The sequence below is a fragment of the Sprattus sprattus genome (genome assembly GCF_963457725.1).
Source record: "Sprattus sprattus genome assembly, chromosome: 13".
In the NCBI taxonomy this organism is placed as follows: domain Eukaryota; kingdom Metazoa; phylum Chordata; class Actinopteri; order Clupeiformes; family Clupeidae; genus Sprattus; species Sprattus sprattus.
This window is the reverse complement of record NC_137911.1, coordinates 13,054,145-13,069,795: the sequence shown is the minus strand read 5'-3', so window position 1 is coordinate 13,069,795 and position 15,651 is coordinate 13,054,145. Positions and strand designations below refer to the sequence as shown.

Genomic DNA, 15,651 nt, shown 5'->3' with positions numbered 1-15,651 from the left:
TAACTAACTCATGGGCAATTAAGCGTAATGTTACAAATCGCTCTCTAACTTTAGTCATGTTTCCAGCTAACTTTGTAGCAAATCGCTATCAGCTAACGTTGAATTTATATTTATCTGTTACCGCCATCATCATTTGTGCTACTAATCTTTGAAAGTTTACCAACAACGTATAATATGTCGGCAAATTAGACAGGTTTAAACAGTTTGTTTTGCAAGGCTTGGAACAGGATGTAACGTAAAGATTTAAAGTGCACCGTGCAATATACAAACAACGTCATTGTTTTGGAAAATATGTTTTTTTACATTGATGGAAAGGCTACACGAGGTTGACATGATCTAACGTTCATTCGGAAGTCATATTACTATTTTGTGATCATTGATCATAACACAATAGCTAATTCAGCGAATGTTTTTTACGTTCTCATCTGAGCATCTCTCAAGCTAACATACATTCCTGCATAATGATATAGCTTGTTGTGACGTAGATGTTTAACGTTGCTTGCTTGTCTGTAGACTATGCTGATTTAAGTAGAGGCATAATCTGAATCAAAATGAGCTGGGCTGTGGAAGAGTGGAAGGATGGCCTGTCTGGAAAAGCCCTCCAGAAGATCCAGGAGTTTGAGAGCCAGTTAGACAAACTGAAGAAAGAACGACAGCAGAAACAGTTTCAGTTGGAATCATTGGAAGCTGCCCTTCAGAAACAGAAGCAGAAGGTTGACCAATCTCTCTCGTCATTCAGAATTTACTCATTACAAATTTCAGTTTTTATCCATGTCCTTTTTGTGTAGAATATACAGACACAGTGTAGTGTTCACTGTTGGCTGTCTCAGAAAACTAGTGATGTAGCAGAAGGGGTGGTATTGTAATACCAATACAACATGTTTAAGCATGTTTGACATGTTTTTGTGTTGTTGTTTAGTTCGACTCTGAAAAAAGTGAAGTAGCTGCGATCAAGAGGGAGAATCAGTCACTAGTGGAGTCATGTGACAACCTGGACAAGGCCAGGCTTAAACTAAGCCATGATCTCCAAGTCAGGGAGACACAGGTGAATTTCCTGGAAGGTCAGCTAACTGCCAGCAGGAAACAGATTGAAAGACTGGAACAAGAGCTCAAAAAGTGAGTAAGCATGCAACGTATTTCCTCATGTGCAAACCATGAACGTGTTATGTTCTTTTTTAATGTATTATTATTGTTACTTTGAAATAATAATGGGGAGAATGGAATTTACTTGTTTGGCTTTGTTCAATAATTTCCCTAAACTTGTGTAAATGTCTTTCTTTGAAAAACAAAAACAGGCATAAAAATGTACTGGAAAAGTCTCAGATCTCTAACACCAGTGAGATACAGCCATACAGCACTCCGCAGAAGACCTTCACTGCCCCTGCCACTCCAAGCTATAGGCAACATGGTAAGGAGCTCTATATTATGCACCTAAGCAAGGCATCATACAGTGTGACAATCATATCATCAGTGAGTGTTGCAGTCAACATGTGAAAATTGGTCTGAAAGGTTTTTTTTTCTTACAGAGTCAAGGTTGGAGGAACTTCAGGAAAAATACAGCCATGAAGTTGAGGAACGGAAAAGACTAGAAACTGAACTCAAAGTCTTACAAGTCAAAGTAAGTTCCACACAGTGTTTTCTTTTGAAAGTGTCAAACAATGGCCTGTATAACTATGCCTCATGTGTTTCTTTTCTTTGTTTCTTGAAGATGCTGAACCAGTCGTCCGTCAGTCACAAGGACATTGCGCGGCAGCAGAATGGTTCCTCCATATTTCCATGGCAACAGGAGCAGACGCCCTCCAAGAGGAGACCAGCAGCCAGCTCGATGTGGAACGCAGAGGACACCCCTGTGAGGCAGAGCCAGCAGAGCTCTTTCATGGCACAAGGAGAGGCTACAGGAAATTCACAGCAGGCTGAGCAACTCAGAACACTGAATCAAGGTCAGTTTGCATGTCTCCTGAAATGGTTTTACAACTTTAGCAAGAGTGTAATTATACTTATGTTATGTATCGCATCTTAAATGCCTAAACATTTAGAGGAAGTGTGACCTGTAGCCATTGGCTACACATTGGTTTTTAATTATGCTAAGCGAGCTTTTCAATGGTGTGAACATGGTTTGGTCATTGGTTGTACATGGACTTCCTAAAATTATTTGTGTCCTGATCTTAGGCGTGTCTTCCTAGTGCCACTGTAATGTAGCGAGTGCTGTAACTTGTAACTTTGGTGTCTTAAGTATTATCTTATAAATGTTAATTGTATGAATATAAGTGTTTAGATTTATAAAAAACGTGTTTTATCATTTTCCACAGATCTAAAAATCAAGGTAACTGAGCTGGATCATCGTCTTCAGGCACAGGAGAAAGACATCAAGAATCAGATGAACAAGTTCAATGAGACCCAAAGTCAGCTGGACAAGGCCAAAAGGGACCTTGCCGACAAGGAGAGGGCCCTGACCAAGTCGAAGGATGACTTGGCTAAAATGACTACACAGCATGAGCAAGCTGTGGCAAAAGTAATAGCAGCAAATTTTCAAATCACATTCTTAAAACATTTTGCTTTGGTTCCAAATGTACACTCACTAATCAAGATGAATACAGGTTATCATATATGGTATTGAAGGACATTTTTTAACCTGGGCCCTGTTTTAATATAATTTGAAAGATCTTTTTAGGTCTTTACTAGGGAAAATGTAATTATTGAAATTCAGTCTAGTATTGAGGTAGACCGCTTGTTGTCGCCACTGACGGGCTTGTAAATGTTATAAATGTTTGGCAGCATGGAAAGGTCTTACAAATGTACACCTGTGTCTGTTTACCTTAACAACTGTAAAGAGAAACTGTAGGAAAGGACTGTTTGTACAGTCAGTGTTTTACCTCTGTCTTCTTCTGGTGTCTGACATTGCACCCCATTCAGTGTCTGTCTGATTTTAAAGAATACTGAGTGAACACTGAAAAAAATCACTCTGTATTGTTTGTGAATGTGAATTTCTGAATTTGTTTTTAGTGCACATCAATGGAACAGAAACTAAAGCAGGTGACTGAAGAGATGAACTGTCAACGTCATAACTCTGATAGCACACGACGGACCCTGGAGCAGAAGATCAAAGACCAGGAGAAAGAGTCTCAAAAGGTTTCATAGTTATTACCAAATTACTGTTATTCGTTGTGGGTTTAAGTTTACTTACGCGTGGAATATGTCTTATATTTGATGCATGCTCAAACAGTTCTGTTGTCTTATAACCCTTTAACAGGATCTTGCACATTTGCAAAGCTCCCATCAAGCTCTGGATCAGCAGTTTAACCAAACGAAGACCAAGATGAGCCAGGAGATCCAACAAGCGAAAAAAGAATTCAACGTGTTGCAATCTGAAGTTGATAAGGTACTAAATCAACCTCTTGGCCAGTGTTCACAAAGCATGTATCTAACCACTGAGAGCCCTAAAGTCAAACTGTCTAACTCCGTTTTCTCATAAATTCTTTCTCAAAGCTGCTACAAGCAACTTTTGCTAAGGAAAAATTAGATTTCTAGCTAAGAATCTGTCGTTGTGGCTGGTGTCAAGTCTCATGCACCAGCTTGCTTGCGTTGACCTCTGTGATTGGTGACAGGTCGGTGCCGGTGAGTAGGCATGTGCGTCATAGCCGACCACAAAGAATGATGAATAAATCAATAAATACTGTATATGACCTGGGCCACAAATTAAATAATAATGGAATACGCTGCCCAAAGACAGTGTATCTTCGCACAGTTTTCAAAATGCATATGTGTGATGACACATTTGTGTAGACATGAGCTGGTTTATTTGTACAATAAAACGCTACATTCAGTATAAGCACTGAATAGGTTGGTTGGTGACATTGCATCCCTTACTAGCTCTAAAATGATTCCCTCGCAATTGAGACAGTATTCATCTGGTAGGTGAATAACAATCACGTTGCAAAAAAGCCCATTAAGAAACATTCCAGGTCACAATGTATTGGAGTTACAAATGCTGAATTTCTTAAAATACAGTATCAATTGCGGGGAAATAACTGAAACTTGTATGGGATACAGTGACACCAACCAAAACAGTCTATTCATTTCTGTAATTAAATGTAATGTAACATTTTATCATAAAATTACACTAACTCCTGTCTACACAATAGTGCCATCATAGATTTGTTTTGTAAAGAGTGCAAAGATAATTGGTCTGTAAGTAGCATATTACTATACAGTTATTATTAAATTTGTAGCCTATGTCAAATTTAGTTTTTTATTTATGTATCATTCTTTGACGTAGGCCTACTCACTGGCACAGGCTTGTCACTCATTTACCAATCATCAAAGTCATTACGCATTGGACTTGGAGGTCGGTCATAGTCTTTCTCTTAGCTTACAAATCTTTTCCTTGTAAAAATTGGACTCTGCAGGTTTGTGAATAGGATTTGGGAGAAAGCTTTTAGTTAGATACTTTGAGTGTGACGGTGTGTAATAAGATTAAATGCTTTGTAAATACGACCCGGATCTTCAGATGAAAATATTACCTAAAGCCTGACATGTCCTCATGGTTAATTGTTGATACTTAGGCATTCACACCTTAAATATTGCTGTATTCTAAAGGTCACTGCACTGAAGAATCGCTTGGAGAAAGATATGGAAGAGCAGAAACAAAGGCTCTTCAAATCTGACCAAGGATTGCAGGCTAGTCTAACTAAGGAAATGGAGCTCAAGAAAAAATGTGACGTATGTATTTATCCTATTTGTTCCATTATGTTTATCCATTTATATGTTCTTTTACATGCATGCAAGTGCCTATGGCCTTGGTATTTGATTCTTTATTATCTAACGTCTGTCTATTTATCATCCATCCTTCACAGGAGATGCAAAGAGAGCACAACAACCTTAGCAGTCAGCTGCAGCAAGGAACCAAAAGACTGAATCAGCTTGAGGAAGAACAGAAAACTAATGAACAGAGCCTTAAGCAGAGCCGTAACATGGTGGAGGACCTAAAAGGTAGGAATTATCTGTCTGAATCCGATTGCATGTCAAATTGTCATTGTCAAAAGTCAATAATTGCTTAGTGATATTTTAGTGTAAAATGCTGGGGTGATTTTTTTTTTTTTTTTTTTTGCAATTTATACAATTTGAGGCAGATGTGTTTTTTCAGTCGTTGTTCCCAGACAACTTTAATTCCACCAGTTGACCTTAATTTTTTTCAAAATTACTTTCAATATTGGAAGGAAGCATTTCTAATGTGTTATCCAATAATTCATTTCATTGAAATTAACTTGACCAACCCCCTCTTGTTTAACAGCCAAAGCTGAAGCTCAGAGTGAAGAACTAAAAGCCCTTAAAAAGAAATTAGAGTGTCAAAGCCAGTCCAGTTCTGAAGACATTGACAACCTTAAGAAAACTCTCAGTGCTATGGAAACAAAGGAGAAGTTGTGTCAAGAAGAGTTGAACAAACAAAAGCTAGAAGTCGAGCAGCTACAAAATAAACTTCAGGCTCTTGATAGAGAGAAGCAAGATCTTCAAAAGACCACAGAAGCAGCGCAAAAGGAAATTGAAGAGGTCAAGCGGGAACATGAAAAGATTGTGGAGTGGAAAAATGAAAAGGCTCAGTTGATTGAAAATACGGAGTCAGACCGTAACACAATGCAGAGCAAAATTGATGAATTGGAAAAATCGTCGATGACATTGGTTGATACAAACAATTGTCTTCAGCAAAAGCTCCAAGATTTAGACAGAGAGAAGCAGTCTCAGATTGACTCCCTCAAAGGTGAGCTTCTCAACAAGTGCATGGAACTTGAGGAAAAGGGTCGCATGTATGATGAAATGCTTCAGAAATACAACGAGGCAGATCAGAAACACACCAAGGATGCTGATAATACTATGGCGCAGATAAAAATGCTCCAGGACCAAGTGAAGGATCTGGAAATGAGAGTTCAAGTGGAGACGAAAAAGACTGAGAGGATGGAGCAGTCTCAGAGCGAACTGCTGGCACAGTACGAAAGCGCCTGCGACTTGGCCAAGTCCAAGGATGCCATCATCGAGCTTACTCAAAATCAAATTGCCCACCTCCAGGAGAATGCATCTGACTCTGATGCCCAGCAGGAGCAGCTGTTAGCAAGATTTGAGGAGGAGAAGAGCAATCTGGTAAAAGAGTGTGAAGAGAGCCAGGCAGTGAAAGCCAATGAAGCAGAGCAAGCAAAGCTAGACCTGATCAGGTGTGAACAGAACATTCTTTTGTTGCAGGATCAGGTAACCTCACTTGAATCAGCACTGAAATTCCAGAAAGCATTGAGTGTGGAAGTACAGACAAAACATGCAGACCTTCTTAAAGTAAACAATGATCTCACACAGAGGATTTCTGAAGCTGAGAAGAGGGAGGAAGATCTCTTGAGTGAGGTGAAATCCCTTTCTGACCAGGTGACATCCCTTTGTGCCCTCCAAAATCAGTGCACTGAATTTGCTACTGCTGCAGAGGAGAGCAGACTAGCATTAGAGAATCTGCAGGATACCCACAAGCAGACTGTAGAGGAATTACAAACTCAAAAGACAAGACTGGAGAAATTTGAAATTCAAATCAGTGAGGTGGGAAATGACATATCCAGTCTAGAGAGAGAAAATTCGGAGTTGACTGAGAACCTCGAAAGAGTACAAATAGAAAAGGAAGATCTTTCTTCAAAGTATCAAACCATATCAGATGCTCACAATGCTCTTTTCGAGGAAAAAAGTGAACTTCAAAAACAGATTTCGACCCTATCCGCTGCACTTGCAGAGAAAGTTACTGTTGTAGAAATGCTGGCAACAGTAAAAACTGATCTTGAGGCTTCAACTGTGATGTGTGCTGAGCTAAAGAGCACTGTTGAGTCCCTTCAAAAACAGCATGACTCTGTTGTGGATCTAAACTTAAATTTGGAGAAGCGTTTGGCAGAGAAAACGGACAGAGTTCGCTCATTGAAGGCAGATGTTAAAGAACGCTCTGAAAAGTTCAATGAAGCAGCTGAAGCTTATGTTGCTGAAATGGAAAAACATCTTCAAAAACACAAGAATCTGAAAGAACAACTGGATGTTGTGAAGGCTCAGCTTCAGACTAAATGTCAGGAGGCCGATGAAGCTAAAGAAAAATTGACCAGTTGTTTGTCTGAAATGTCCAGGCTAAAGGAAGATCTTGAAGTAAGTAATGCCAAGCTCAAGGAAGTAGGTGAGGCTTGTGACCGGATCAGCCAGGAGGTGTTGAGTTGTAAAGAGTCTGCCTCCTCACATGCACAGGAACTGGAGACATTGAGAGATGCTTTGGAGACATCAAAGAGAAGCGAAGAATGTAAAAGCTGTGAGATTCTGTCACTCAAAGACCAGCTTTGTGTGGCAGACCTCGAAAAATCCAAGGCCTCCGATGCAGTCAAAGAGAAAAACATCAGTATGAACAAAATTAAAGTCCAGCTTGAGATGCTTCAAATGGACCTGGAGGACAATGAAGCCTGCATAACTACATATGATTCCCAGATTGAGGAACTTAAAGGCACTGTTAGTATTCTGGAGGAAAAGTTAGACAACAGTGAAGCTCAAAAATCCAATTTGGAAGTGGCGCTGGATGGTGCTCAAGACCAGCTCTCAACTAAAACTAGTGAGATCTCACAATTGACGGCATGTTTGGAAGATACCAACAAACAACAACCCAATAACTCTGCCTTGGCATCCGAACTACAGTGTGTTCAAACAACAAATGAAAGTCTCAAGGTGGCATTAGAGGCAGAAGTTTGTAAACGCACAAACATTGAGACAATCCATAACAATTTGATAGAACAAAAACGTGAAGTAGAAACTAATTTGCAGGAACTGCAAAGGGACTACCAGAATGCTCTTAAGGGGTTGGATTCATTGAAACAGAAGAATGACAGCCTTCAGGAAGTAATCCAACAACTTACTGATGAAACACAGTCCCTCAAATTAGCCCTAGATCAAGCAACACAACAGATGGAGAAAACATCTGTGAAAAATAAAGAGTTTGAAGAAGAGCACACAAAACTCTCTCAACAGCTTGTCATGTTGCAGAATGAGCAAATTCAGTTCACTGACCAGTACGGTCAGTTGCTGTCCCAGGTGGTGGAACAACAGTCACTAATTGAGCAGCTTCAAAAAGGTGCTCTGAACGCTGACTATGCAATCCAGCAGGAGTACACTGAGGAAGAAAATGTTGTGGACCAGCAGTCTGCTTGTGAGAATTTGGAGATGTGCACGTCTCCTGTTGAGGACAATACACCACCACAGATCACTTCAGCTGATGAGAGTTCAGAGACAGAGTCCAAAGCTCTTGAAGAATCTGAGCCAGTGAGTGAGGTTGATGTCCATGCCTCGATTAAAGAACAGCTGCAAGAAAAGTCCAGAGAGCTAGAGGAACTCTCCCATGCTTTTGAGGAAGCTGTCCAAACCCTTGAGGAGCAAAGAGAAGTTCAGCTTGAGCAGCTCAGAGATCAGCATACTGCTGAGCTACAGAAAATGGACAGTGTCAAGCTTGATCTGGAGACTAAACTTGTAGACCAAAGTCAGCACATTGAGATGTTGTCTTCACAGCTAGAGGTCGCCAGACAACAAATGGAGGAACTAAATCTCGCCTCACAGTCTCTGCTGTTGGACGATCAGGAGAATGCCCCACAGGTAAGCTACATGATGTTACACATTTTGATTTTATGGCTGCCTGCTTTAACATCATACATTTTTCTCTTGCTAAATGTTGTTGGTCAGTATACTACATAGAGAAATAGTGTGTATTTTATTAATCAATTTGATCTTTTATTTTTATTTACAGGCAGCAACAGCAGATGCCTCTTCAGCAGTGGTGAAAGATGATTGTTCCAAGGCAGAGGAGCTAGATGATGGTGAATTCTTTGATGCTCCAGGTTCTCTTAATGAATCCACTATTCCAGAGATGGTAGATGATGATGCTGGAGAACCCTTGACACTTGACTACTCTACAGATAAAGAACAGGGAGTCTCACTGATTGAACTACACGCAAGTAAGGACACAATACAAAGGCAAGAGGAAGGTCTGCAGGAGCTGCTCGCTCAATATGAACTTTTAACAGCCGAAATGGCTGTTCGAAAAGAACGGTGTAAGGAGATGGAGAACAAGGTCCATGAATTGGAAAAAGAGAAATCTGAATCACTTGATAAGTTGGCCACTGCCATTGGGGAGAAACGGGTGCTTAGTTCTCAGGTTGAGGCAATGACTGAAGAGATTGACTTGTTGAAACTGCAACAGCAAACCTCAAATTCTCAACTCTCAGATGTACTTGAGATGCTTGAGGGCTTGGAACATGCTAAAGGTGGCTGGGATGAGAAATTCCTCCAGATTGAGAGCGAACTGAAAAGGACCAGATCAGAGAAGTCCAACTTGGAGAAGCACATTTTGTCCATGGAGGTTGACCTCGAGAGTATGCATGAACAGAAGCAGAGATTGGAGACTGAGCTTGAGTCGAGCAGAAAGACTAACGGCTCTCTGGAGCAAGAGCTGCATAACGCAGTGACTGAAAGAGGGAAACTGAAGCAAGAGCTCTTCTCATGTTCAGAAGAAAGGGAGAGTGAGAATCAGTCCCTCATGAAGATGAAGGAAAAAGCTGTCTTTTTAGAAAAGAACAACCTCGATACAAGAGAATTGATCAGAATTCTTGAGGAGGACATTCATGCAGGAAGGAAACAATTCGAGGTGGCTTCCAACAAAATAGACACCCTTGTCAAAGAAAAAGAAGAACTCTTAGAACAGGCCCAGTTATTGGCGCAAAATATTGTGACACTCAATGAAGAGAAAGGACAACTGCTTACAGAATTTGGGCAGCTCAGAGATGGAGAGAACACTGTTCTTCGGGAATCTGAGAGCATGGTTTCCAAAGTCCATTCCTTGCAGGAGGAGAACGCAAAGCTTTCTCTGTCGCTTGAGTCCTCTCTCTTGGAGAAAGGTGAAATAGCTGCACGGTTGATCTCCACTAAAGAAGAGGTTACCCAGATGAGAACTGGTATTGAGAAACTGAAGGTCCGTATCGAGTCGGACGAGCGGAAGAAGAACCACATGAGCCAGCTCTTGAAAGCTGCCCAAAGGAAGGCTGATTCCCTACAGGACAACATCGAAAAACTTGAGAGGGAAAGGGAGGATTCCGATCAGAACTTGGAGGAGGCAGTCCTGCAGGCAGAAACTACTAAAGCAGAGCTTGAGGAGCTTGAAGCTGAGAAGACGGTTCTTTCTGCAAAAATTGATGAGATGACCATGAAACTGAACAATCTTCGAGAAGAGAAGGACAGACTTGAAAAAGAGCTCACCTTGAGAGTTGAAGAAATGCAGGTGTCCATGCAAGAAGTCTCTCAGAAGCTTGTTAGTGCTGAACAAGCCAATAAAGATGCTGAGATCAACCAGAAAAATGTTGTCGCTGAACTCCAGTCCAAACTTGATGCCACTGAGTGTGCACTTCAGACCTGCCGAAATGAGCTTGAAACTACGCAGCTCAAAGAACAGGACGCAACCCGTCAACTTTTGTCCTTGGAAACGGCAAACGAGGAACTGGAGCAGAGACTGCAGAAGGCTGAAGAGCTGCAGGACAACCTACAGTCAGTCAACCAGTCTCTCCAGAACGATTTGGCAGTCAAACAACAACAGAATAGCGAAAGGGAGGAAGAAAAGGCCAAATTGCATGCTCAACTTGCAGAGCTGCGGGGGCTGATGGAGGAGAAGCAGCAGTGGGAAGAGGTGAGGGAGCAACTGAAGGCTGCCGCCGTAGAGTGGGAGGAGAAGGTGCAGGCCAAGTCTGCCAAAAACGAGACCATGCAGATCACCACTGCGTCTCTCCAAAGCAGTGTCAAGCAGCTGGAAACTCAACTAGAAGTTGCAAAAGTGATGAATGCAGAGCTCACCAAAAAAGTGTGTATGGCATCTACAAGAACTTCTTAGCATACTCCGCTTTTATGTTGAAGAGGCAAATTAAAAATGCTCCTTTGTATGTTGTTGCTTTTTAGATTAATGCATCGCAGGAGAGCAACTTGAATCTCCAGAACGAACTTGAGACTGAAAGGAGTGCGACAAAAGATGGTTTTCAGCTAAATCTAAACTCACTCAATATTCAACTTCAAGAGAGTGAGAGGGAAGCAAAGAGCTATAAAGTAAGCATTTTATCCTTTTAGATCTTTGCAGTGTGTTCTTGTCTGTTTCTTTTGATAACTTTGCTTTTCAGAGTTAATAAATATATATATATTAGTATTGGTCTTGCTCTATATTTATACCACACTTTTTTTCCCTTTTGTTTTAGCTATCCTTAGACACATTGGCAGCAGAGAAGGAGGAACTGGCAAGAAACCTGGCAGGCATACAGGAAAGTCTCGTTGAGATGAAGGAGAGAGAAATAAGACTGGAGGATGCCCTGAAACAGGCTCAGCAACAGGCAAGTTACCAAGGGCTTTTTTCTGACTTTTACACAGCAGCTTTTATACAGTGAAAGACACCCTCCAGGCTTGTTCGTAAGATTTTGCTCATATTTATAAAAAAAAAAAAATCTTGTAAACCATCTTTGGTGGAATTCTCACACTACAGCATCTCAAGCATTTGACAACATGACAGATTTTGTGACCTGCTTTTAGCTTTTCAAACTAATGCCACATGCCATTTCATAAACCATCAAGTCTCCCTAAACCTGAACGCTCTCATGCAGCACGTGGACACGCTGGCGGCTGTGAGAGGGGAGATGGCGGCAGCCGAGAGCAAGGCCACGGAGCTGTTATCTGACGCCAGCAGCCTGAGGGCCAGGGAGCAGGAGCTGACCTCTGCCTTAGAAGCGCTGCAGGGTCAACATGACCAGTGCAAACCCACGCAGGTGAGTCCAGCATCCTCACACCCGCGACGCAGGGCATAATTTAAATTGAAATCATCAGTTCTGTGCATAATGTCTGAAGTGTGTAGTCATTCTAAAGTTGTGCTTAGATTGATCTGATTTATTGTGGTGTTACAATTCATATTTGTTCTTCATTAAACATCTCAATACCTTCAAACACTGCATTCTATACCTAAAAGAAAAAGTGATGGCGAGATGGCAAGTGTGGGCGATTAGGTTGTTTGCATCATCCTCTCATGGACTTGTTTTTATCCTGCCCTCTGATAGGATGAGCTGAACTCAAAGATAGCGAAGCTGTCCAAAGAGATGGATGGCATCCAGAGCAAGATGAACTCATGGATGAAGTCTTGCAAACAACTGGAGAGTGAGAAGCAAACCCTGTTGGAGGAGAACCAGAAACAGGGAGAGCAGATCATGAGTCTGAAGGCCTCACAGAAACTAGGTAGAGTTTATAGATTATAAAATCAAGTGATGAAAAGAATAGTTATTCACTGTACTTTTACTTGTAGGCTTTTCTATATATTGTATTACTGAATGTAGTTTTTTGCCGTTTATTGATTTGTCTGTCTATTTATTTGTTTTGTATTTTAAATTGAATATGTTCTACTTCTGTTACGACTGATTTCTCTTATTAGTTGTAAATCAACCAAGTCCTGGTTCTGATTGTTTTAGCAGCTGATGGTGAGTGCGGTGTGGATGACCTGAAGGCTGAGCTGGAGGAGCTGAGGAAGACTCTGGAGGAGAAGACCAAGGAGGCGGACGATAGCATGGACCGCTACTGCAGCCTGATGGTCAAAGTGCACAAGCTGGAGGAGGCCAACGAGATTCTCCAGAACAAGGTCAAGCAGTTCACCAGTCAGACCTCGGCAAGCAAGGCCAGAAAGTCTACATCAGCCAGCACCCAGTCAGGAGATAAGATCAGCAACGCGGAGAACACCAGGCCCGAAGCCAGAGAGGACCCAGAAGGACACGCCTCGGCAAAGAGGCCCAGGGCTCTGGCCGAGACCCCCATCAAGGCCCAGGAGGCCCTGCAGAACCTCGCCAAGAGGCTGAGAGCGGGAGCCACACCCCAGCCACAGGAAGAGTTCATTCCTGAGGGACTGCCTGATCGTGTGATGAAAGGTGAAGGTCTTTAACTCCTTTAGGGCTGAAGTGTTTTGGTTCAGGTCAGGTTCTTTTGAAATGCTAGATATTACTCCCTTAGTTCACAATTAAATCATTGCTTATAGCAAGGAAGCCACTGCAATTTTTGACTTGGCATGAATTAGAACTATCCAGTAAGGATTGCTTCTGCATGTAGAAATCCTGCTATTTATTCAGGAAAGAGTTACTCTTTGAACTGTCATGTGTCACTCATGGTCTCTGTTGTTGTGAACACTCAGGCTTTGCCGACATCCCCAAGGGTGAGATGAGCCCCTTTATTGTGCGCCGGACAGCAGTGCAGAGGTGCAGCCCTCGTCTGGCTGCTCGGAATTCTCCGTCCGCCCAGCAGATGTCCTTCTCGGCGGACCAGTCCACGTGCAGCTCAAAACCACCAGCAGAGGACAGCAGCTCACAGGAAGTAGGTTTTGCATGTGACGCACACACACACACACACACACACAAACTCAACAAGAGCCTGACCAGCTCGACTTTGCATTTCGCTCTGGCTTTTTTTAAAGTCTCAGAATCGCAGTCATAGCACGTGCAGAGTAAAGAGTGCAAAAGCCTTGAGTTCTAAAATGTTATCTCCCTTTAAAGAAACCAGTCCATTTACAGTCCCAAGAGGAGCCTTTGATGAAACTCAAGTATTACAGTGTATTTCTGTCTGAATCTTTGAATTTCTTCATAAATAGTTGACTTGACCCATCACCACACAGACACTCACATGTGTCAGAGTGACACCTTGTGATCTGTCAGTCTTTGGGGGGGGGGGGGGGGGTGTTGGAGTCCGGTCTCCACTTTGGCTCTCACTGTGTCATCTTAACTCGGGTCAGTTTACCTTTTAGCTATCACTCTGACTTGAGGGGATCGTGATGGAAATGGACGATAAGGCTGAAGTCATTATTTCACAAGAAGCTTCCCGGTATCATGCTGACCTCCTAGGTTTATTTCCTAACGCACGTGTTTTTCATTGAAGTCACGCTCCTGCAGTTCTTTCTTCTTTGTTTTTTTCCAACCCAGAAGAGATGGGTGGGTAGAAAATGAGCTTCTTCTCTTCTTTTTTATTATGTGGGAAAAGGTTCTGTCCTTCAGAAAAGAGAGTTCTGGTCCTTTTTAGAATGTACTGTTCTCACTCACACTTTGAAATTGCCTGCATATTGAAACAGGAGGGGGAGTTCACTCTTTTCTTTTCTCTTCCCTTGTACCATCCTTTTAATCCTTTTTTTTTATTATTTTTTTTTGTCTTTTTCATACCTGACCATAGCTGGATTTTTCAAACGTGTTGGTGGTTTTGTTTTCTCTCTTTATTTTATGGGACTGAGTGCACCTGAACATCCATTGTAGAGCTTCACTGTGGTGGAAATTGAAAAGTAAACCAGTACGAGTTCCCCCTTTTCACACATGCTAACACGGACAATAACTTAATCTCTTTGGGGTTTATGGCTTTCTGGGAAAGCGGTGCTCAGTGTAGCTGCCGAGATTAGACGGGCTCCCTCTCTCACACTTTTTCCTTTTTTTCCCCCCCCTCCAATCTCCACCCCTTAATTGACTGGGGTCCACCAGGAACTCGAGTTAGCCAGGGGTGCCGTGTCGTCCCAAGTTTGGCTAATCCATCAGGTTTGTGATGGTGGGGGTGGGGGGGTGGAGTGTTCATTCAGGCAGATTAGGCTCCTGGTTGTTTGGGTCAGAACCAATTTTAAACTTCTGTGCTGACGACCCCAGAACGTGCCAATTCCAGGAACCGTTCAAGCGTTGCTGAGCTCCAGTTCATTCTTCCCTAAGTAAATTTCCCATCACTGAGTGCCACACCATTCATAAAATGAATTCCTGTTTCATCTGGTTCATTCGAGTCAGAGTTATTTATGATGGTTACCGTTTCAATAGAGCATTTTAAAAAGTAATATATACTTTGAATACTTAAGGAAATCCAGGCAACTAAACTGACAAAAAAAAGTTGTGCTATTGGATCTGATTTTAAAGAGCACTTTCTGATGGAATAAATAAAATACTTTCATTTTTTTTTCATGGTGCAAAATGGTGAATCCCCACAGTGTATGTACATGGATATCATGGTCACTTACCATTTCTCTTCATCTTGTCAGGGTTTGACTGGGGGTGTCTCAAGCATCTTGGCCTCGGTGACCAACAGCCCCCGGCCCAAGGGACCAGAGAGCCCTGCGGTCAGCATGGACCAGAGGAAGACCAGGCGCTCCAGCAGCACCCGCAGAACCTCTGACCAGCACGATAAACGCCGACAAACAGCCACCCCGGCAAAACAGGAAGACAACTGTCATGTCCAGTAACTTTACATAGGAGTTTTTCACAATCATAGCGAACTTTAACTCCTCTCACTCAAGTTTAACTCTTCTCACTCCCAACCCTAGGTTTTCTAACTCTTGACTGTTTTTGTTTCTTCACCCTTCATTGAAAATATATGTTTGTCTGTAATTCTTACTCTGCCGATGTAAAAACATCAAGTTGACTAGATGAACATATTTCTTATGCACTGCTTTGTACAGACAAATAATGCTCAAATTCCATTTTGTAGATTTGTTCATACTGTTTTTTTTTTTTAAGTAAACATGTTAACAATCATCACCAAAAATGTTCTTGTCTGTTTAATGGTTGGTGCCCCTGGTATTTATAGCCTATCCAG

At 42.0% G+C, this 15,651-nt stretch overlaps 1 protein-coding gene across 1 annotated transcript; it reads left to right on the top strand.

The window, feature by feature from the left end:
* Positions 1 to 551: 551 nt before the first annotated feature.
* Positions 552 to 15,298, top strand: cenpf (centromere protein F; the record flags this gene model as incomplete). The annotated part of the gene is made up of 19 exons (XM_080850026.1): positions 552 to 713; positions 920 to 1,116; positions 1,296 to 1,408; positions 1,527 to 1,618; positions 1,709 to 1,940; positions 2,310 to 2,512; positions 3,004 to 3,129; positions 3,251 to 3,379; positions 4,597 to 4,719; positions 4,854 to 4,989; positions 5,291 to 8,637; positions 8,789 to 10,888; positions 10,984 to 11,127; positions 11,274 to 11,405; positions 11,673 to 11,834; positions 12,120 to 12,294; positions 12,525 to 12,974; positions 13,235 to 13,413; positions 15,098 to 15,298. 19 exons carry the CDS (start codon positions 552 to 554, stop codon positions 15,296 to 15,298), a joined length of 8,403 nt encoding a protein of 2,800 aa, XP_080706152.1.
* Positions 15,299 to 15,651: the final 353 nt, after the last annotated feature.